The sequence below is a fragment of the Nycticebus coucang genome, chromosome X, assembly GCF_027406575.1.
Source record: "Nycticebus coucang isolate mNycCou1 chromosome X, mNycCou1.pri, whole genome shotgun sequence".
Taxonomy (NCBI): Eukaryota; Metazoa; Chordata; class Mammalia; order Primates; family Lorisidae; genus Nycticebus; species Nycticebus coucang.
In genome coordinates, this window is record NC_069804.1 from 43090356 (window position 1) to 43115032 (window position 24677).

General features: G+C 37.4%; 2 protein-coding genes across 10 annotated transcripts in view; one reads left to right on the plus strand and one right to left on the minus strand.

Moving 5' to 3' along the window:
• Positions 1 to 24677, minus strand: part of CASK (calcium/calmodulin dependent serine protein kinase) — a 507330-nt gene that overhangs the window by 183893 nt on the left and 298760 nt on the right. The window lies entirely within an intron of this gene.
• GPR34 (G protein-coupled receptor 34) lies at positions 6978 to 15650 on the plus strand. The gene is made up of 3 exons (XM_053579592.1): positions 6978 to 7104; positions 7707 to 7800; positions 13611 to 15650. The coding sequence occupies exon 3, from the start codon at positions 13711 to 13713 to the stop codon at positions 14818 to 14820; it is 1110 nt and encodes a 369-aa protein (XP_053435567.1). The 5' UTR covers positions 6978 to 7104; positions 7707 to 7800; positions 13611 to 13710; the 3' UTR covers positions 14821 to 15650.

Consider the following 24677-nt stretch of genomic DNA (forward strand, 5'->3'; position numbering starts at 1 on the left):
AATTGATAGGTAGATATAGAATCTTGATTATATTCGGATTCAGTTTTAGTTTTATGCACTAGTACTTCACAGGTGGTGTGTCGTATTGCATTGGGGAGAACATAATGTCTGGATGTCCTATTTTCAGTGACAGGATTGAGCAGTGGGTTCAGGTGTTATCTGTCTGACTCATCATTGTAAGATTTGCCATCAATTTTTCACTCAGTGATGTTAGCAGACATTGATACCTAGGTCTATAAGTAGGGATTCCAAAATGTAGGCTTTCCTCAACATTTTGTTATGAAAACTATCAAACATACAGAAAATTGAAAGACCAGTATAGTAAATAGCCATATATTCACCACCTAGATTCTATAGTTAACATTTTGCTACATTTGCTTTATCAAATATTTATTTATTTATTTATTTATTTGAGACAGAGCCTTGAGATGTTGCCCTGGGTGGAGTGCTGTGGCATCACAGCTCATGGCAACCTCCGACTCCTGGGCTCAAGCAATTCTCCTACCTCCGCCTCCCAAGTAGCTGGGACTACAGGCACCTGTCACAACGTCTGGCTATATTTTGGTTGCAGCCGTCATTGTTCTTTGGTGGGCCCAGGCTGGATTCAAACCCGCCAGCTCAGGTATAGGTGGCTAGCACCTTAGCCACAGGCACTGAGCCTATCAAATGTCTATTTATCTCCACAATCTGTCTTTTTACTACACTTCAGCACACATATAATTGGAATTTAATATCTGTTTAAAATTATGTTTATTTAAGGTAAAAATTTACATACTGTGAAATGCCCAAGAGTACCATTAGAGTTCTGATGAATTGCACATATCTGTGTAAATCCCCAGGAAAATATTATTATTCAGAAACGTCCCCTATCTCCTTCCCATACATTCAGCCTCTGTGGCCATTCTAGCCACCAACCCTGTGCAAATCACTACTCTGATATTCTTGCACCATAAGTTTGTTTTGCCTATCTTAGAACTTCATACACATAAAACCGTACAGTATGTACTCTTTTATATAAAGCTTCTTTAGTGAGCATGTTTCTGAGATTCAGCCACTTTGCTGTGATCAGTACTTCATTTCTTTTTAATGTTATGTATTTCATGTATGAATATATCAGTTTGCCCATTCTCCTGTTCAATAGACATTTGGGCTATTTCTAGTTTAGATGTTATGAGTAAAATTGTGATGAACTATTTGCAGAATACCAAGCTGGCTTCTAAGTTACCTTCAGAGGTGACCAATAAAGGGCTTTTTTTGTGTGTGTTTTTATTATGAACTTACAGATTTTTATATATTTGATTGCCTTTGTGTACCAATTTCTGCCTTTAAAAATTTTGATGCTCAAATTATCTCCTTTTTAACCATTGGGCACCCCTTTACGTCTGCAAGAATCTAGGAGTCTGATAACTTCCTTGTTTTCAGATACAAGATGATCTCTCAGGTTTGTCTTATTCATTTCTTGTCCCAGATCTGAAACCAGCCATTTATTCAAGCAGCCCCATTTCTTCTTAGTGGGAAAAGATATTTAAATCCACTCTATGGGTACTAGGCATATTATTACCACTGGGTTATTATTACTACGACTTTTCAATGGATAGAGCTGAAAAATGTTTTTTTTTTTTATTGATACTGATGTCTCTTCCTATTAAATTATAGAATTTTTACTTTACTTCTTTGGTTTGGCAAGCACACTGTACCCTTGAACAACATAGGCTTGAAATGCACAGGTTCACTTGTATGTGAACTTTTTTTTTTTTTAAGAGACAGATAAATAAAGTGAGACTATAAAAGTTTCACTTTATTGCCCTCGGTAGAGTGCCATGGCATCACAGCTCACAGCAACCTCTGGCTGTTGGGCTTAGGCAATTCTCTTACCTCAGCCTCCCGAGTAGCTGGGACTACAGGCACCCATCACGACGCCTGGCTATTTTTTCTGTTGCAGTTTGGCCAGGGCCGGGTTTGAACCCACCACCCTCGGTATATGGGACCGACACCCTATTCACTGTGCCACAGGCACTGCCCTGTATGTGAACTTTTTTCAATAAATATATTAAAATTTTTTTGAAATTTGTGACAGTTTGATAAAACTCACAGATGAACCATGTAGCCTAGAAATATTTTTAAAATTAAGAAAAAGGTATGTCATAAATGCATAAAATATATATACTGCCATAAAATAAATATGCATCTATTATAAAAGGTTGAAATTTATCAGAACTTACACATATGAACACAGACCACACATGATGTCATTCACAGTTGAAAAAAATGTGAACCCTAAAGATGTTGCATTAAATCATAACTGTAAAAAATTAACTGTAGTACATAATATACTAAGGTAATAATTTCATGGCCACCTCCTATTGCTTTTGTGTGTGTGTGTGTTTTTTTTTTTATAGAGACAAAGTCTCACTTTATTTATCACCTTCAGTAGAGAGCCGTACCATCACAGCTCACAGCAACCTCTAATTCCTGGGCTTAGGCGATTCTCTTGCCTAAGGCTCCCAGGTAGCTGGGACTATAGGCATCCCCACAACGCCTGGCTATTTTTTTTGTTGTTGTTGTTGTTGCAGTTTGGTGGGGGCTAGGTTCGAACCCACAACCCTCGGTATATGGGGCCGGCACCCTATTCACTGAGCCACAGGTGCCACCCTCAAGTATTGTTGAGTATCCATTTAAAATGCTGTTTGATGCTAATTATCTCTGTACAAGCAGTTCATCTCCAATAAATTGCATATCACAGTAAAACTGATCTCATGGTTCTTGTGTATTTTTTATCATGTTTAGTACAATACCATAAACCTTGAATAACACGACAGGACCCATATGAAGAGCCACTACCGATGCTACAAGTACTCCTAAGAAGTAGAGAATGTCTCATGACATTATAAGAAAAAGCTGAATTGCTTGATATGTACTGTAGAGTGAAGTCTATAGCTACACACCACTTCAAGATAAATGAGTCCAATGTAAGGACGATTACAAAAAAAAAGGAAATTTATGAAGCCGTAGCTGTAGCTACGTCAGCTGGTACTAAAACTTTGTGTTTTTTGTGAAATGAACTTTAGTGGTTCTCAACCTTCCTAATGCCTCCTAATGCCATGACCCTTTATTACAGTTCCTCATGTTGTGGTGACCCCCAACCATAAAATTATTTTTGTTGCTACTTCATAACTGTAATTTTGCTACTGTTATGAATCGTAATGCAAATATCTGATATGCAGGATGTATTTTCATTGTTACAAAGGGATCGCAACCCACAGGTTGAGAACCGCTGTTTTAATATATTGAAAATGCAGCTTTTATGTATATGCAGGATTGCTATAAGAAAGGTATATACTTTATACTCTAATAAGATTTGAGAAAAAGTGAATCCATTATATGACAACTTAAAGCAAAAGTTAAGTGAGGAACTTAAAGCTGGGCCGGGTGTGGTAGCTTACGCTTATAATCCTAGTGCTCTGGAAGGCCAAGGGGGGTGAATCACGTGAGCTCAGGAGTTAGAGACCGGCTTGAGAAAGAGTGAGACCCTGTCTCTACTAAAAATAGAAAAATAATTGGGCACCTGTAGTCCCATCTACTCAGGAGGCTGAGGCAAGAGGACGGCTTGAGTCCAAGAGTTTGAGGTTGCTGTGAGCAGTGATGTCATAGCATTCTACCCAGGGCAACAGAGTGAGACTATCTCAAAACAAAAACAGAACTTAAAGCTGGAGAATTTAATACTAGCAAAGGAGGGTTTTGATAATTATAGAAAGAAGTTTGACTTAAAAAATGTCAAGATAATAAGATAAGTGGTTTCTCCTGACCAAGAGGCAGCAGATGAGTTCCCCGATGCCACTAAGAAAATCATTGAGGAGAAAAGATATTTCCCTGAACATGTTATTAATATGGATAAAAGTACTCTACTCTAGAAAAAGATGCCACAAAGGACATTTATTAATAAGGAAGAGAAGCAAGCACTAGGATTTAAGGCAGGAAGGGACAGGCTACTGTTTTGTGCAAATGCAGTCAGGTTTATGATTATGACTACCCTTATCTATAAACCTCCTAATTCCTGAACCTTGAAAGGAAAAGATTAACAACTGCCAGTGTTTTGGTTGTACTACAAGAAGGCCTGGATAGCAAGAACCCTTTTAAAGTTCTGTTGATATTGGACAATGCCGTGGGCATCCAGGACCCTATGAATTCAACACTGAAAGCATTAAAGTTGTCCACTTGCTACATGCCGTCAAACACAATGTATTTAATTCGGCCTCTAGATCAGGGGGTCATAAGGCTCATTACACATAGTACTTTATGGGAAGGATTGTCAATACTATGGAAGAGAACCTGGATAGAAGGAACATTATGAAAATCTGGAACCACTGAAGATGCCATTGTTATAGGAAAAAAAGGGGGAGAATACCATTACAAATGCCATAAATTACAAGATTGTTTTAGAAAACAATGCAAGTTCTTAAAGGAATATATGAAAATATACTAAAGTAATGTATAGATTAAAGAAAACTTAAAAAAGATAAAGAGTAAAATAATTCATTACTAATATTTTCCCACATGGGGAATCTCAGTGAAAGGTATCTGGAATTTTTTCGTTCTACTTTTGCAATGTTTTCCTAAGTCTAAAATTATGTACAAAAAATTCATCCTATTTTAAAGTCACTTAAAAGAATTCTCCTTGTGGTTATGGTTTCACTTTGCAATACACTTAGTTTCATTTATTTTAATTAGACTTTGACTTAATTTGGTATTTTAATTATATAAAAGATCTCCATAGTTCCAAAATGAGAATTATAAAACAAACACATTCAACAAGGTCTAGCTTTTGTCTTCTTTTCCACCCCCAATCTTCCCCTCCCCATTGGTTACTTTTTATTAGTTTTTATTTTATCCCTCCAATTTTTTAAAGATAAAAATACATATAAATGTTCAATTTTTATAAAACAATATATGGTATAGAGGATTCCATAGCAGTACCTAGAGATTTTCATGGAGGAATGTAATGCAAAGGGCGGTGCTGGCCCTAGTGACAGCAGAGAAGGCAGGGTATGGGGGCACCTGCTAATGCAGGCAGAGGAGGACATAGGAAGATGAGGAAGTTCTCTTCTGAGAGCTACTTTTTCAGTGAAATAAAAAGCAAACAACAGGTGGGAATAGGGGAGGGGGGGTTACTGGTAGTCTGAGAAGAAAGTGTACAGATATGAATAAGTATTTTCAAGAACAGGAGAACGAACTAAGGTAGTGATTCTGAAACTTTCGCATCAGAATCACACAGATTACTGGGCACTATCCCCAGAATTTCTGGCTTATAGGTCTTGAATGAGGTTAGGAACATACATTTCTAACAATCTTCTGAGTGATGCTGATGCTACTGCTCTGGGCCATGTGTTGAGAACCACAGGACTAAGGAAATACGCCAGGATTGCTGGCAGCTCAGGGTACTACTTGAGATTTATGCCTGTTAATCTGAAGTGAGACCAGTCAGTATGACTGTTTCCAGTTCCTCATTTCAGATGGCAGGGTTCTGGCCTGAAGTAGGTGGAGAGGTGAATTTAATCAGGATTGCAACTTAGGATATATTTAGTAATAGATGGCATCAAACAAGCATATATTTCTTTTTTTCTACTTCCACCTTTATTATATAAAGAAAAACCTTATACCAACAAAAAAGAAAGAGGAAGTGTGAAGAGGATATACAGAAACGAGTCAAAAACACAGAGACAAAGTAGAAAGTTCAGAATAAGCCTGGTACAAAATGACAAATACTATATGATTCCACTCAAATCAAGTATCCAGAGTAGTCAGAATCATAGAAACAGGGAGTAGAATCATGGTTGCCAAGGGCAAGAAGAAGGGGGAGGGGAAATAGTTTTTACTGGTATTGAGTTTCAGTTTTCTAAGATGAAAAAGATAGAGATCTATTGTCAATATACTTAACACTACTGAGTGATATACTTAAAATGGTTAAGATGGTATATCTGATGTTATATTATTTTACCACAATAAAAAAAAAGTCCTGCCAGACCAATACAGTAACCACCTTCCTTCTCAGAGGTTCTAACGGGAAGTAAGAGCTACAAAAGACTTTTATTCTAGCAATTAAAAAACATCCTCTTCCATGTATCATCTTTATAACAAACTAAAAGTTCTGGAGAATATGATATTCAGAAGAATGTACCTAGAAATAATTAGAATGTTAGATAAAGCCCAACAGAGTCAAATATTATTTAGTGTAAACAAAGCTGCAAGATAACAATTATGGAGAGGATAAAGCTAACTCTTCTTCATTTCAAATGACAACAAAAAAGGGAAGTAACACTAAACTGCAGGGCCAGCAGTTACATAGAGTGGTTAAATACTGCACTAGGACCAAAACAAAACTGCAGAATTCTACCTCTATTTTCTTTAAGATATAGGAGATGTTTTAATTTACTTGGGAGAGTTTATCATAGTGATAAAAAGGATAAAAATCTCATTTAGTCCTAAAATTATAAGATTATTTTAAGAAAATAAATCCAAGGTCTTAAAGGAATATATAAAAATATACTAAAATAATATATAAATCAAATAAAATTTAAAAAAATGAAAGAGTAAACCAACTAATTACTAATATTACTATAATTTAATACAAAAATGCCATCTTATCTGAATAACTTTATTTCTAAAACTAATCCAAAAAAAAATAAATTCAATGCTTTGCTTTGGAAGCATATTATGCATCATTTCTTAGGAAAAAATACATATTTCTGCTTAGAATTTATAAAACTTTTTTATTTTGAGGGGTGAGGAAAACTTTCCACAACTGTCAAGTTGAAAGAAAATATAAATAATTTCCTAAGTTAAATGATTGAGCTTAAAACTTGTTGCATGGTGGTGGTGCCTTTTAATATTTTCAAAAGGAATCTAAGGGTTATTATACTGAAAAAAGAAAGAAAAGAAGGGGGAGAAAACCTCTATCACCACATGCGAATATAAAAATGAAAAGAACCCTGACCAATTGCATCACGACCTACCAGATGGAAAAGCCCAGCTGACACAACCAAGACAAGTCTCAGTGTCTAGGGAAGCTTGAGGTTCAGCTTCTTCTACTTCAGGCAAGCCTGGACTGTGAGTATTTCTTCATTTCAACTACATAAATGAGCCTTTATTCTAGCTAAAATTTGATCATTTGAACATTCAAAGTGAAACCTGATTCATGGTAATAAGACTACTCTAATATTAGCAGTTCTTTGCTTTTAGAACCACCTTGATTTCAACTTGAGGGTGTGCCTTTTTCGTTACTTAAACCACTTTAGGAGATTCTAGGTATTTAAGCTCATACTGTCAATATAGTCACAATGTTATACTGCATTTGTGTACTGCCTAAATATTTTCAGATCTACTTGAATATACATCTTATTTCTAATTGTCTGTAACTTACTTTATTGTTATGTTGTCTCTTTATTGTCAATTGCTATGATTTCTTTATTAATTTTTATTATTTTATATAGTAATTACCAGATCATATAAATTTCAAGTTTGGTATTTCAGAAGTAAATAAGATGAATATTAGAGAAAAGAAAAAGCGAAATATACTTTAGTTTGAATAACTACAATTTTTTAAAATGTGGGTTTTTGGGACACAGTTAAGTTTAAAATGAAACTTAACATGTATTACTAATAGCATTATTTCCATAGTAATATGCTTTTAATTTTCATTTTGTATGCAGCAATGAATGCAATTTTTGAAGCATGGCCTGAATAGAGTCAGTCATTATCAAGTCAAACTGAAAAAGTTGAAAGGTTGCTACCATTACCGAATAGGTATGTATTTCAACAAAGCAGTGTGATATTTTCACAAACATACCCAAACTGTATTTAAAATGCTTCTGTGCATTTGGGGCCATAGTGGGACCTGCTGGGTCCTGGAGGTACAGCAGCTCCTACATGAGCCAGTTGACAAAACTGGAAGGAATGGGGTGGTAGTGTAGGGGTACAAACACCACACTGTGAACTTGCAAACAGGATTTACCAAGTAACAACATCTAAAAAACACTTACTGTCTACTATTAGAAAACTATTGTGGCCACTTTAATATAGCATACAGGTCATAAGTAATGTCCACTGGGAAAAGAGTCCACTGTGTGAACATAGCAGTTTATTTCTTGTATTTGCTGGCAATTTTTAACGTATCAAGTCGTTTTTAAAATGTCAATAAATTGTCTTAACAATAGTGAATGAGTGACAGTGTAATGTGCCGAATGATTTTAAAGGAGATGAAAATCAGCAACAAAGTGGCTAACAGAATCTGTTAATGTGTTAATAAATAATCCGACGCTAGCTGTCTACGATATGGTTCTAAATGATGGCCATGATTACTTTTTAAACAAATGCATTGCTTTTGTTTTACTTTCTTTAAGTTTGAGACTAAAGTAAAACTAGAAAGGTATAATGGCAAACTTGTCCAACTATTACTTATTTAGTTTATTTGCAGATTAAGAGTTGAGGCAAATGGTTTTCAGAATATGTGCTTTGCACTAACTGCTTTTTAGAAACATTTACTTTTTTTTTTTTTTTTGGAGACAGACTCTCACTCTGTTGCCCCAACCTAGAGTGCCATGGCATCAGCCTAGCTCATAGCAACCTCAAATTCCTGGGCTCAAGCAATCCTTCTGCATCAGCCTCCCGAATATCTGGGACTACAGGCATGCACCATAATGCCTGCTCAGATAATTTTTTTCTTTTTATTAAGTCATATACGCATAGATCATGAATACATTTATGCATTTGTGGGGTACAATGTGTTGACTTTTTTATACAATTTGGAGTGTTTATATCAAACTAATCAACATAGATTCCACCTCATTTACTTAATTATTGTGTTAAGACATTTATGTTCTATTCTTGATAGATTTGACTTTTTAGAAACATCTTGATTATGGCTATTGGGTCTAGAAGTAAGTTTGAGAAGATATGCTTTGGGAGGAAGTGCTGAGCATCTTGATAAATGATTTGTGATTCTGTAAATTTTGGATTTATTTACTTAGGATAATGGAGATAACAAGTAAAAAGAAGTAAAGCTAGATGGCATAATTTTTTCTTAAAATTACTAAGGTGGACAATGTTAAAGGAATCATGTCACAATACGGCTGACAGAACTCAGTATTAATAACAAACATGTTGATCATATGTGATAAAAAGGGGAGAGGTTTGGGCACTGCCATTTAAAAGCTGTATGGCTGGGCCAGGGAAGGTGGCTCACTCCTGTAATCCTCGCACTCTGGGAGGCTGAGACAGGTGGATTGCTGGAGGTCAGGAGTTTGAGACCAGCCTGACCAAGAGCGAGAGCCCGTTTCTAAAAACTAGCCGGGTGTGGTAGATGCCTGTCATTCAGATTAAAAACTAGCCGGGTGTGGCAGATGCCTGTCATCTCAGATACTTGGGAGGCTGAGGCAGGAGGATCACTTGAACCCAGGAGTTGGAGGTTGCTGTGAGCTATTACGTCACAGCAGTCTACCAAGGGCAACATAGTGAGACCCCAAATAAAATCTGTGTGGCCAAGAATAAAGATTATAACCTCTTCATCTTCCATTATCTCTTTTCTAATCCTACTCCATATGGTATTGTAAGATTATGTGAATAAAATGACATAAATATGCTTAACACAGTTTCTGGTATATAGCAAGTGCTAAATAAATATCAGTTAATGGCTTGGCTATCTAGCTCAAGGGTTCAATTCTGACAGAACTTTTAAAGGATATCAGTGGCTGAAGCCCATTCTAGACCAAATAAATCAGAATATCTAGGGAAGGAGCCAGGCACTGGTATCTTTAGAAAGCCCTGAAGGGGATTCTAATGTGCAGCCAGGGCTGAGAATCACCAAGAATCCCTTCTACAAAGTACTCAATTAGTGACAGTCTTAAAAATCTCTAGTAGTTAAGACCCCTGTTGCCACCTAAGATAGCATTTTGTTCTAAAAAGTCATTTCCTTAAAAGAGGCAACATCTGTCTCTGCAATTTCTATGACTAGTCCTTGTTCTGCTTTCTGAAGACAAATATAACAAAGTAAAACACTTATTTCTCTCCGTGGCTTTGTAAAGCATTCCAGGGTAAGGTGCTTATTGCCTTCAGCTTGCTTCCATGACATAATTTGAGCTTCTCTTTTCCCTGTTTGGGCTATGGCCTTTTCTAAATGTGCTGCTGAGGATGAAACACTGCATTCCAGGTGAGATTCCTGACAGTTTGAGATAGAAACAGCTTAGTAGTAACAATTTTCATTTCAGATACTTCCTGTCTAGGAATTCATCCAAAGAGGGGATTAGTGTTGTTGTAGCCACATCACACTACTGATAGACCAATTGCAACTGTGTTTCTGTGAAAGCAGCTGTAGCCCTTTCTGTACTTGTACAGTTGATTTTCATATCTACATGTAAAACTTTATATGTATTTCTACGAAATTCTCTTTTTTGTTCAATAATACTCATTATGCCAAGCACCTGGTACATGGAGACAAACAAAACTGACTCGGCTCTTAATCCTAATGGAGTTTGAAATCTAGCCCAGGAGAAGAACAAAACAGAACCCTAAATAACTACTTATAGATAAGTTTTTCATGTCATTTTGGCTACCTGAGCTCTCAAAGTTATCACTTCTTGTGCCTCAGTTCCCTTTCACCAGTGGATATATGTTTCTAACTAGGCCAATGAGAGCTCCCTAAGTAACCATATAACACAGGTCCCTCCACAGATGCCCTTTTTCTCTTCCTGATGATGTAGACTGCACTGTCAGTTTCATTTTTTGGCACCTTGCCATTCTTTCTAGGTTGTGCTTTCCTTGTAGAATCTAAGATCATGAGAAACATGCCTGTAAGTTTCTATAAACTTTGTGAAATCTGCCTTCCTACAGTTGAGACATATGACAGACTAGACTTGGTCCTCCTCTCCTCCCTCCTTCCTTTTCTCCCTCCACTTTTCTGAATTCTGGAGATGGGCTCTTAGGGATTACATAACTTCCTCTTCACCTGCCAGTTCCTCTTCCTTGGAATCAATTCCCTCCACATCACAAAATATTAACTCTGAAAGTTCCCTCTACCAGAATGGTTTCTTCTTGATCAAATTATAGCTAAGAATTTTAAGAAAGATTATGTTTTTCCAAATATTTTTCTCCGTGCATAATGTCAAATCAGGAAATTATTATAATTCAAATCCATTTTATAGCATTCAGGGTTTTAATTACAACTTTGTAGAAGTGTGCTCCTACAAAAATGTTTTACTGAGAAAAGGGTCACTCTCTTGCCTTTATTTTCCACACAGTACTTAGCCAAGTATGAAATATTTACTAAAATAAGGTTAATCAAAGAATATTTTTTTGGGGGGGGGGACAGGGTTTTACTCCCTTGTCCTGGGTAGAGTGCCGTGGCATCATAGTTCATAGCAACTTTGATCTCTTGGGCTCAAGTGATCCTCTTGCCCCAGTTTTTCATTTTCAGTAGAGATGGGGTCTCGCTCTTGCTCAAGCTGGTCTCAAACTTATCTGTCTGCCTTGGCCTCCCAGAGTAGTAGGATTACAGACGTGAGCCACTGCATCCAGCTAAAGAGTGTTTATTAAAGTTAACTTTTATTGCACTTGAGGCTTAGAAAAGATTAAGTTATTTGCCCTTGGTCACAGAGTAAGGCTAGGTCTGATTCTGAAAACCTTGCTCTGGATGTCTTTACATTACGCCCGCTAAGGGGCTGCTATAGAGAAATAAGGCAGTCACTTTAAGAAAGAAATGTGATAAGACCTCCAAGAACCTTCTCCTGTGTCTTCTAGTTCTTTATGATGAGCTCTCAGACTGAACCTTTCACAGCAATCAATGCCCAGGAAAGGGCCAAAATCAAGTAGCTTTGCAAACCACAAAGAGAATTCACATACTCTCTTAGAAGGTTCTAGCAACACTCTCAAATTACCTAAGCCAGGGCATATTTAGGCCTCAAAATTACTTTCAGGTTAGTTTCAAAATTTTGGACTGCACATCTGTTTTCCCACTTACATTATCACCCTGTGCTTGTAGGTCGGGAGTGGCTAACTGGCAGCTGTCACCTGACTTGGCTTGTTTGGCTACTTTGTTCTCCTGTGCAGTGTTACAAAAGTCTGTGTAATTAGGCAGGTGCTGTGCCTTCTTAGTCTTTTATGTTAGTTGTATGCTCCTATAGGCAAATCAATACCCTTACCTGGTTCTTAGGTTGAAAAGGAAGAGATTTGGGACTCTCTCCCCTATTCTCATTGAGGAATGAGAGACTGTCACAGTTTACCTGTCACATGCCATGAGACAATACATGTGTGTCAAATGAATGGATGGCACATATGAGGCAAGGAGTCAAGGTAGGAAGGAGTTCTGAAGCTGGGCAGGACCAGAAGGGATCCAGCTTATTTTAGAGAAATTGATGCTCATCTTTGTAAAATACGAGCTGTCATTTCTTTCCACGTCCATTTCTAGTCCCATAACAACCTAAGAAAAGCTAACCATAGTTAACTATTTTAATATAATACATGAAGCCAACCTTCATATATTGAAGGTATGCCAGAGCCATAGAAAAGGCTAGAGCAGGACACACCATGAGATATATTTTTTTTTTTTTGGAGACAGTCTCACTATGTCGCCCTCGGTAGAGTGCCATGGCGTCACAGCTCACAGCCCTCAAACTTTTGCACTTAAGCGATTGTCTTACCTCAGCCTCCCAAGTAGCTGGGACTACAGGTGCCTGCCACAACGCCCAACTATTTTTTTTTTGTTGTTGTTGCAGTTGTCATTGTTGTTTTAGCATACCTGGGCTGGGTTCAAACCCGCCAGCCCCAGTATATGTGGCTGGTGCCCCACCCACTGAGCTACGGGCGCCGCCCCACTCCATGAGATCTTACCATATGTGCACCTTGTTTTATGATACAGTCATGTTATTACACACTTGGTATAGCTGCCTAGATGGTCCAAAGTAGGATAAAAGTTAAAGTTTCTCACAATGTCTGAAAATGAATCATGTATTATTTTTTCTTTTTATTATTTATTTATTTATTTGTTTGAGACAAAGTCTCAAGCTGTCACCCAGGGTAAAGTGCTGTGGCATCACAGTTAACAGCAACCTCAAACTCTTGTGCATAAGTGATTCTCTTGCCTCAGCCTCCCAAGTAGCTGGGACTACTGGTGCCTGCCATGACACCGGGCTATTTTTTTTGTTGTTGCTGCAGTTGTCATTGTTGTTTTATGGCCTGGGCCAGGTTCAAACCCACCAGCCTCAGTGTATGTGGACAGCATCCTACCCACTGAGCTATGGGTGCCACCAGCCTGAATCATGTATTATTTATGCTTTGAATTAAAGTAACTATTATTAAAATAACAGAAAGGGCTGGGTGCAGTGGCTCATGTAATCTAAAGGGTTGCTTGAGGTCAGGAGCTAGCAATCAGCCTGAGCAAGAGACCCCATCTCTACTAAAAATATAAAAAAAATTTAGCCAGGTGTGGTAACACATGCCTGTGCCCAGGAGTTTAAGGTTGCTGTGAGCTATGATTGTGCCCCTGCACTCTAGCAGGGGATGACAGTAAGATTCTCGTTTAAAAAAACAATGCAAATGACTCAATGTTTGACATTCTGTTGCAGGAAAAATCCGAAGACATAAGAAGTACACAGAAGGAAAATGTTATTTACCACCTTTACATTTTGATCCCCACAGAAGATAAGGACAAGTCACACTGTAACAATGACGACGACTTCAGTTGGCAGCTGGCCTTACTCTTCCCATGGGACATATTTTATAACTAATCACAGCGACCCACTGCCAAAAAATTTCTCAGGAGCACCAAATGTTACTGCCTGTCCCATGGATGAAGCATTACTATCTACTGTGTTAACAACATTCTACTCTGTTATTTTCATTGTGGGACTGGTTGGGAACATAATCGCCCTCTATGTATTTCTGGGTATCCACCGCAAAAGAAATTCCATTCAAATTTACCTACTGAATGTAGCCATTGCAGACCTCCTACTCATCTTCTGCCTCCCTTTCCGAATAATGTATCACATTAACCAAAACAAGTGGACACTAGGTGTGATTCTGTGCAAAGTTGTGGGAACACTATTTTATATGAACATGTACATTAGTATTATTTTGCTTGGATTCATCAGTTTGGATCGCTACATAAAAATTAATAAGTCTATACAACAACGGAAAGCAATAACAACCAAACAAAGTATTTATGTTTGCTGTACAGTATGGACAGTTGCGCTTGCTGGATTTTTAACCATGATTATTTTAACACTTAAGAAAGGAGGGCATAATTCCACAATGTGTTTCCATTATAGAGATAAGCATAATGCAAAAGGAGAAGCAATTTTTAACTTCATTCTTGTAGTAATGTTTTGGCTAATTTTCCTACTAATAATCCTTTCATATATTAAGATTGGTAAGAATCTATTGAGGATTTCTAAACGGAGATCAAAATTTCCTAATTCTAGTAAATATGCTACTACAGCCCGCAATTCCTTTATCGTACTTATCATTTTCACTGTATGTTTTGTTCCCTATCATGCCTTTCGATTCATCTACATTTCTTCACAACTAAATGTATCATCTTGCTACTGGAAGGAGATTGTTCACAAAACCAATGAGATCATGCTAGTTCTCTCATCCTTCAATAGCTGCTTAGATCCAGTCATGTATTTCCTGATGTCCAGTAACATTCGCAAAATAATGTGCCAACTTCTTTTTAGACGATTTCAAGGTGAAGCAAGTAGGAGTGAAAGCACTTCAGAATTTAAACCAGGATACTCCTTGCATGATGCATCTGTGGCCCCCCAAAATGCAATTTAGTTCTAAAAGTACATGAGATAAATGTAAGAATGACACAGTATAGCTTCTTAATTCTTTTACTAACTAAACAAAGCTCTAGCATTTACAAAACTTGGCTCTTCTCAAAGGTCTGTTCATATTTGTGGTATTTCATTTGTTTAATTGTAAACTATTGCAAGGCAAAAAAAGGCTCATATTCATTATTATATTTTAAGTCTGCATATAAAATCTTTTAAAAATACTTTGTTAAGCTAACATTCTTAACATAGATCATAAAGTGAAATTCATAGCTTTAACAAAATAATTAAAGGAAGTACCATAGTTTCTCAAATCACTAAAGTAGTTATTAAAATCAAGTACTTCATACTAATTTAAAGTGTGTATAAAAGTAAATGATTTGAGGACTTAAAATGTCAAAAAATTAATGTTCATTTATCATTTTAAAAGCTTGTATAACTTGCCAGTGTGTTCATTTATGCCTAAACCTCTATAAAAGATGAAATGATAATAAAATTCTAATAAAATGAGATCACCCACTATCTATTATTGCTTAGATAAAAATGTAAAGAATTTAAATACTATACAGTAAAAATCAAACAATAGATGAGCTAAGAATTCAATAGCCTAGCAACAGGACTTAAAACCTTATCTAACTTAAAACAGATTTATAAACAATTCAGTCATCACAGCTACACTTTCATCAAATAAAAAATGTACATATCTTATGATCTAGCAAATCTATTATACAGTATATACCTTATGGAACTGGTCAAATATGTATTCAAGAAAATACATAAAATGATGCTCATTAAGCTACTGTTCATAATACTAAACAATTGGAAACAAGCATGTATCAGCAAAGGTATGGAAAACTAATGTGGTTTATTCACAAAATGGAGTACCATACAACACGTCAATGAAGTGAACTACATTCACAAGCATCAAAAGGGGCTATTTCAAATATAATGTTGAGTAAACATACACATACAAGATTGCATAATGGTATGTACCATATGAAATCATTTATGTATAACAAAAAACACATAAAACAATATATTTTTTACAGACCTATACATATACAATAAATATAAAATATACATGGTAATATATATAAGTACTAAAAATTGATTGTCACATCTGGAGAGATGTGAAGCAAACATGGCAAAATGCTAAATCTGGGTGGTAGATACATGGTTATTGTATTATTTTTGGTAAATTTCTGGACATTTGAAATATTTTGTAATAATAAAACCTGTAGATTAGAATTAAAAAGGAGAAAACTTCAATTTTCATGTATGTTCAAAAATAAGTGGACAGTAAATTCTTAGAGAAAGGGATTTTTATCTTGTTTAGCAACTCCCTGGAGCTTAGTATAATATATTATGTGGCATATAGGGGATCAGCATATGTTTATTGAAGAATTGAATGAATGAATGAAAGGATGGATGGATGGATGAGACAGGGAGGAAGGTAAGGAAAGAGTCCTTACAAGAAAAGAATTGCATGTAGTTATCTTTTTTTCTAATGAATCTATCTGGATATAGCTGTATAGAACATTGTACAATCATAACCTAGGAAGCTAGGGGGCATCATCAGGCAAACATTTTTGAAAGTCTGGCCAGCATTTGTCCAATTCTTTGATCATACACAGAACCAGAATGCTGTTGACTGAATATGTAAATGTCTGTTATGACAAACTCCATGGACCCATTCATAAGTTTCTATCACAGATTAGAAAAAAATTTTATAGTCAGAATATTTGTTAAAACTTAAGGTAGGCCACTGGCTGGGAAATCAATATGAAAGAGCATGAAGATTTTTATTATAGCTGACTTTATTTTAATGAGATTTGGCTTGTACACAGCAATCAGTAAGTGCACACAATTGGTTGAATAAAACTAGATTAAAGCAAAAGTATATATTTTTAAAAAGTAACTTTTGAGGATAAAAATTGAAATTTACAAGGTTGGGTGTGGTGGCTCGAGCCTGTAATCCTAGCACTTTGGGTGGCAGAGGCGGGTGGATTGCCTGAGCTCACAGGTTCGAGACCAGCCTGAGCCAGAGGGAGACCTCGTCTCTAAAAATAGCTGGGTGTTGTGGTGGATGCCTGTAGTCCCAGCTACTTGGGAGGCTGAGACAAGAGAATTGCTTCGGCCCAAGAGTCTGAGGTTGCTGTGAGCTGTGATGCCATAGTACTCTACTGGGGACAACGAAGTGAGACTGTCTCAAAAAAAAAAAAATATATTGTTTACTTTGCCTTGACAATATTAACAAATACATCTGGATGAAATTCAGCATTTCTACATTATGTGATTCTAAATTATGAAACTTTGATTTTTCCTCATGTCCTTAAAATTAAAAATTTATTCTACATTACTGGTAAACATTTTATATCTCTACATGACTGTGTTGTAAACACACAATTATTGTTTTAAAGAACATTAAATATAAATATGCCCATAGTTCTAGAAGCTGTCTTATTATTTATAGTAAATGAAATGGTCCCTATAAAGCCTGGACAGTGACATTCTTTAAAAAAATGTGAAACGTATACTGAATTAATTCTTGTTATAGTATTATTTCCAATAAAATAAATTTTCATAGAAGTCAATCTGTCTATAATCTTCTAATGGACTGTTTACTGACAGATGTTTCACTGACAGCATGTCCTACCTGAATCCTCAGTATGTTTCTAAATTTTTATAAAAAATATGCTACTGACTTGTCAAATTTAAGGCTACTTATTACATACATTCTTTTGTTTCTCACTGAGCATTAGTGTTTACAAGCAGGAAACACTGTTCCTATCTTTTCTAATCTGAGCTTTAAAGGCAGCGCCTGTGGCTCAGTGGGTAGGGCGCCGCCCCCACATCCTGAGGGTGGTGGGTTTGAACCTGGCCCCAGCATTTGTCCACACAAATGCAACAACAACAACAACAACAAAAAAAAAACCAGGCGTTGTGGCAGGCGCCTGTGGTCCCAGCTACTTGGGAGGCTGAGGTAAGAGAATCGCCTAAGCCCAAGAGCTGGAGGTTGCTGTGAGCTGTGTGATGTCACAGCACTCTACCAAGGGTGACAAAGTGAGACTCTGTCTCAAAAAAAAAAAAAAAAAAAAAAAGAGGGCAGCGCCTGTGGCTCAGTGGGTAGGGCGTCAGCCCCATACACTGAAGGTGGCAGGTTCAAACTTGGCCTCAGCCAGCTAAACAACAGCAGTGACAACTGCAACAAAAAAGCCGGGTGTTGTGGCAGGTGCCTCCTCCACTCGGGAGGCTGAGGCAAGAGAATCGCTTAAGCCCGAGAGTTGGAGGTTGCTGTGAGCTGTGACGCCACAGCACTATGCTGAGGATGACAAAGTGAGACTCTATCTCAAAAAAAAAAAAAAAGAATAAAAAAGAATTTCAGAAGTAAATATATATCTTCATCTTGCAAAGACCTTCAGAACAAGCTTCTAAATAATATCTCATTTACACAAAACCAAATTTCTTGGCTGTGAGAATGAGACCTTTCAATGTTGAATATTGCTGTTTTGGAAAGGTATTCTGTACAGGCAGATTTGATGGTGGTTAAATTTCTAAGATCAGGTCAGTAGAAAAAGAATTGTCTCAAGGTGGGGTGTGGTGGCTCATGCCTGTAACCCTAGTATTCTGGGAGGCTGGTGGATTGTCTGAGCTCAGGCATTTCAGACCAGCCTGAGAAAAGTGAGACTCCATCTCTACTAAAAATAGAAAAATTAGCTGGGTACTGTGGTGGAAGCCTGTAGTTCCAGCTACTCGGGAGGCTGAAAGGACTGCTTGAGCCCAAGAGTTTGAGATTGCTGTGAGCTATGGTGCCGTAGCACTCTACACAGGGCCACACTCCATTTCAAAAAAAAAAAAAAAAAAAAGAAAGAAAGAGAATCATCTCTTTTAGTACAGAAGGTTTTATTTTCAATTTTAAAAAACGGTTTCCTTAGTTCTGCTGATATAAAAGTGGAAGTAACATAATTATAACTATTTAAACCAAAACCTTACTAAAAATTATTCACAAGAGAAAAGCAACACAAAATAGAGTTCTCTTAACAGGCAGCCTGGATGCTGTAAAAACACATTAATGGGCCTTCAAAATATAGTAGAAACTTACTTTACCAAATATTAAAGTCTATTCTTACCCTATGATAGGACAATAGGAAAATACTGGAGAGCAGATAGATGCAAGGATGAACTCCTTTTTTTTTTTTTTTGAGACAGGGTCTCACTCTGTCACTCTGGGTTGAGCACTGTGGCATCATCATAGCTCACAGCAATCTTAAACTCTTTGAGTTCAAGCCATCCTCTTGCCTCAGCCTCCCAGGTATCTGGGACTATAGGTGTTTGCCATAATGCCTGGTTAGTTTTTCTATTTTTATTAAAGAAGTCGTCTTGTTCTTGCTCTGGCTGGTTTCAAACTCCTGAGCTCCACCAATCCATCAGCCTCAGCCTCCCCTGCTAGGATTACAGGTGTAAGCCACTGCGCCTGGCCCAAATCAGACCATCTTACCCTTATTAATTTTGTTTCTGGCCTAGGATATATGCGTAAAGAACCATCAGAAGATGAGCTTTGGAAAAGGTTTCTAATTCTGGCTTGGATACTGGTATTAATGATGCTTAGAATCTCTTTTTGCTTTATTAAGCCATGCAAGTTATTTCAGGAGCAACAGTTAACTGTTACAGTCTGGTTTGGTAATTTCACATATAAATAAGTTGTAAAGCATTTCAAACATACAAAAACAGAAAAATACAACACAACATGCAACTAAGCATTTATCACCCAAACTGATTTGATATTAACATTTGGCCTGTCTTGCTTAAAAGTTCTCTCATATATATTATACACATAATCCAAAAATTTAGATACTATGTATACCTAAAGCTTACCTCACATCCTTCCCCAAAGAAACTGTTTTCTTAAAGTTGGTATATATCATACCCATGTGTACTTTTACAATATACGTATGTACAACAATATGTACTTTTGTTTTAAAAATTTATACAGGCCAGGTATGGTGACTCACGCCTATAATTCTAGCACTCTGGGAGGACGAGGCAGGTGGATCACTTGAGCTCCATAAGTTCGAGACCAGCCTGAGCAAGAGTAAGACCTCACCCCCCCATCTCTAAAAAAAGTAGCTGGGGCTCGGCACCCATAACACAGTGGTTACAGCACGAGCCACACACACCAAGACTGGTGGATTCAAACCCAGCCCGGGCCAGCTAAATAACAATGACAACTGCAACAACAACAAAAAGTAATCAAAAAAAAAAAAACACCTAGCTGGGCATTGGGGTAGGCGAGTCCCAGCTATTAGGGAGGCTGAGGCAAGAGGATCACTTGAGCCCAAAAGTTTGAGATTGCTGTGAGCTATGATGCCATGGAACTCTACTAGGTGTAACAAAGTGAGACTGTTTCAAAAAAAAATTTATATAAATGGTGTCTTACTATTACATACTTTACAACTTTTTTCACTCATATTATGTTAATCTACATCGACACATGTAGCTCTTATTCATTCATTTTCACTGATGGTAGTGTTTTACTCTATGAGCGAACAATACTTCATTTCTCCATTTCCCCTAATGATGTTCACTTAGGTGATTTCTGCTTTTTCTACTAATAGAAAACATGTTCAAGTGAAGTCTTTTGTATACTCTGTGTCCATGTGTGGAGTTTCTCTATGGATGACACCTAGAAGTAGAAATGGTTGATTATAAGGATATGTGTACATCTTCGACTTGTCTTGGTTTTGACAAATTGCATTCTAACGTGATTTTATCAACTTATACACCCATCCCACTAGTGGGTGGGTGGAAATGAATTCCTGTTTTCCCACATCCTCACCAACACTTGGTTTTATCGGACTTACTAATTATTGCCACTCTGGGAGGTGTGAAATGGTATCTCATTGTGGTTTTAATTTGTATTCCCCGATTACTAGTGAAACGGAGCATCATCTCATATACTTTTTTGCTCATTTGAGTTTCTTCTTGGGTAAATGGCCTATTCTTTTTTTTTTTTTGAGACAGTCTCACTATGTCACCCTTGGTAGAGTGCCATGGCGTCACAGCTCACAGCAACCTCAAACTTTGGGCTTAAGCGATTCACTTGTCTCAGCTCCCAAGTAACTGGGACTATAGGCGCTTACCACAACGTCTGGCTATTTTTTTGTTACAGTCATCATTGTTGATTTTAGTAGGCCCGGGCTGGGTTCAAACCCACCAAGCCTTGGTGTTATGTGGCCAGCGCCCTATCCACTGAGATACGGGTGCTGCCCTGAATGGCCTGTTCTTATCCACACCCCTTTTCCCCCAATGAGTTACCTTTTTTCTTTAAAATAATTGCTGAGTAGGCCGGGTGCAGTGGCTCACACCTATAATATTAGCACTCTGGGAGGCTAAGGTAGGTGGATTGCCTGAGCTCATGAGTTTGAGACAGGACTGAACAAAAGCAAGACCCTGTCTCTACTAAAAATAGAAAAACTGAGGCAAGAGGATTGCTTGATCCTGAATTAGAGCTTGCTGTGAGATACGACACCAGGGCACTCTACCCAGGGCGGCACTCTACCCAGGGCGACAGCTTGAGACTGTCTCAAAAAAAAAAATCGCTGAGTAGTTCTCTACATATTCTGAATACTAATCCTTTGATGCTTAAATGTTTTGCAAATAACTTCTACCTGTAAGCACTTGTCTTCTTGCTTATGGTTTCTTTTGTCAGACACCATGAGCAAAGTAAATAAATACATTTTCTAATCAATAAATCTAGATAGGCCAGGTGTGATGGCTCACACCTGTAATCCTAGCACTCTGGGAGGCCAAGACGGGTAGATTGCTTGAGCTCATGGGTTGGAGACCAGCCTGCACAAGAGTGAGAGCCTGTCTCTAATAACAGCCAGGTACTGTGGCTGGCACCTGAAGTCCTAGTTACTCGGGAGGCAAGAGAATCACTGGAGCCCAAGAGTTTGAGGTTGCTCTGAGCTATGATGCCATAGCACTCTAGTGAGGGCAACAAAATGAGATTCTATTTCAAAAAATAATAAATCTAGATAAATACCTCTTCTTTGATATATATTCCTCAAGGACCAAGCCAAAGAATTTGCAGATGAAATTATTTTATAAATAGACAGCTTGGCATTGTACTTATAAATAGTAAGAGGAGTCCACACGAGGCATTCCCTGGAAACATGAAAATAGAAATGCTTTCTGAGGGTTAAACTACTAAGTCCAAATGCCTGAGTACAGATATATAAAACAATTTTAAAGACAAAGGAAATCTCTCTTAGATTAGAAGATGACCTGATTAAATATATGAACATATCTAAAGAAAAAACTAGCCATTCACAAGGGAGTGTGAGAAAATTAGAGTAAAAAAAGTGCTAGGAAATTGTTGGTACATCACTCATCCCACACAGCCCACAGAATTAGTCTTGGCCAGTGAATTTGGAGTATTACGATCCCATTGGTAAGGCCATGGGAAGTATTACGTAGAGGCTGAATCCAAAAGATTTTCTTTTCCTTCTTTTTTTTTTAGACAGTCTTACTTTGTTGCCCTCGGTAGAGTGCTATAGCATCACAGCTCACAGCAACCTCAAACTCTTGGGCTTAAGTGATTCTCTTGCCTCAGCCTCCCAAGTAGCTGGGACTATAGGTGCCCGCCACCACAACACCTGGCTATTTTTCTGTTGCAGTTGTCATTGTTGTTTTAGCTGGCCCAGGCCGGGTTTGAACTGCCAGCCTCAGTGTATGTGGCTGGTGCTGCTTGAATCCAACAGATTTTCTTGGAAATATTATTAATAATGACATAAGAAACAGGTTAAAGGGTAGATGATGCAGTCAGACTTCCTGAGTTCAGTTCTGATTCCACCACTTAACTATTTCACCTTGGACAAACTTTAATTCCTCTACTGAGAAAATAGGAATAATAGGGCGGCGCCTGTGGCTCAGTCGGTAAGGCACCGGCCCCATATACCGAGGGTGGCAGGTTCATACCCGGCCCCGGCTGAACTGCAACCAAAAAAAAAAAAAAAAAAAAAAAAGAAAATAGGAATAATAGTAGTATCTAACTCACAGTTATTATAAAAGTGTTAAATGAGTTAATAAATGCACCTAGCAAGTAGGACACATTCAATATATGGTATCCAAATACTCAAATGCTAATGGAAAGGCAGAGAAAATACATAAAATGGAACGGCTAGAAGTTGCGGGTAAACATCTGAACTAGGAGAGAGAGATAAACAGTGGAAGTTGATTTGGATCAAATGTGGGGGCAGAAGTAACTCAAAAAGGGTAACTTAGCCTTACTTTTCACTAATAATGGCAATGTCAGTACAGGAGAGGCAAAAGACCCATTCTGTTTTATGCTAGTCAGAACCATACTCTGAAACTTGAGCAGGCAAAATAAGAGAATGAGGGCACCTGCCAGGATGCCAGAAGAAGATATATCAATACACATCTGATCCTTGGCTTTGCTCTGTGTAATCAGTGGGGGCCAAATGGGTTACCACATTGCAGTCTGAAATGGGACAAGACACTTGCACCACTTGGCTGAATAGAATGAACTTAGGAGGGAATGACAATCACTCTAATGTGTTATATTTTTAAATTTTGTCAAACAGCAAATTTCTAGACTCAAAGTTTTTAATGTCTGCCATCAATACTGCTGGCATAGCTGTTATAGGCCTTTTGTAGACAGTTCCTTTCTATGTTTCCTGCATCATCCTGCGTGCTATTACTTTTTGAGACTTTCTAGCATCCCCAAACCAGTCTGCTTTTTCCTTTCCTGTACTTGGTAGCACCTCTTTCTCTTCCTCAATTCAGTTTTGTCTCTGTTTTCCTACTTTCTCTTTTAATTGCCTTTCTCACAATTTACTGCCCTCTTGTCTTATGTCCTCTGATTTGTCAGAAGCAGAAATGCTTCATATCTGTGTGGAAACTGAGTTGGTATTCAAAAGAAAAATGCTGTTTCCTCTATATGAAAAACAACTTTCAGCTGGCTGCAAAAGGGAACTGATAAGGTTTGCATGCATGTTCATATTCAGTTCCCCTTTGTGGCCAGTGAAACTTGAAAAACACAGGAACACACAGGGTCAGCTCTTGTGGAGACTGATTACAGGGTTCCAAATAGATGTGGCAAGTTCACTGCACTTTGAGGAAAAAATACAAAAGTCTGTACAGAACATTAAAATTGCAAGCACATCAAAAGAAATGTGGTGGATAAAAAAATGGCCCCTAATTCTCTGCCACTTCTCCCATCCAGAGGTGAAGTCTACTTCCCCACCACTTGAATATGGAAGAGGAGGAAGTTGGTCCAGTAGATTGATATTTATGATCCTGAAAATAACAAAACCTTGAGTAGTAAGTACAACTTAACCTGGTGGAGAGAAAAAGCTACTCCACCAAGCTAGACTAATCAGCCTTCTACCTCCTTTCAAGCTCTCATATTGAAAATGTCAATGAATTTATCCAGCTCTCAGGATCAAACAAGCTGTTGGGAAGGAGCAAAAACAGACTTTTTTTCTATTTTTAGTTAAAGGCTAAATTAATATTCTGGAAATAGAAAAGAAAAAGAGAGTTATTTATAGAGGATAAAAAGTACAAAGGAAACAGCATGAATTTGTGGTATATTTAAAACCTTTTAATATAAAAAAAAAAAATCAAAGCAACATGGACAGCTCCAAGACCAAAGTGGGACACAGTGGGCATCCCTTTACAAAGTAAAATTTGCTTTATTTTTAGGCATATTACCCAGGAAACAATGGATTCTAAAGTATACATACTATATTAATCCCTAAGGAAAGGGCCAATTCATGGCACTTTAGGAAAAAATATAAAAATCTAATTAGAATATTAAAACTGCAAGCACATTAAAAG

Bases quoted from the DNA above. Each gene is read 5' to 3' on its own strand.
- GPR34 (XM_053579592.1), top strand. From the start codon at position 13,711: ATGACGACGACTTCAGTTGGCAGCTGGCCTTACTCTTCCCATGGGACA.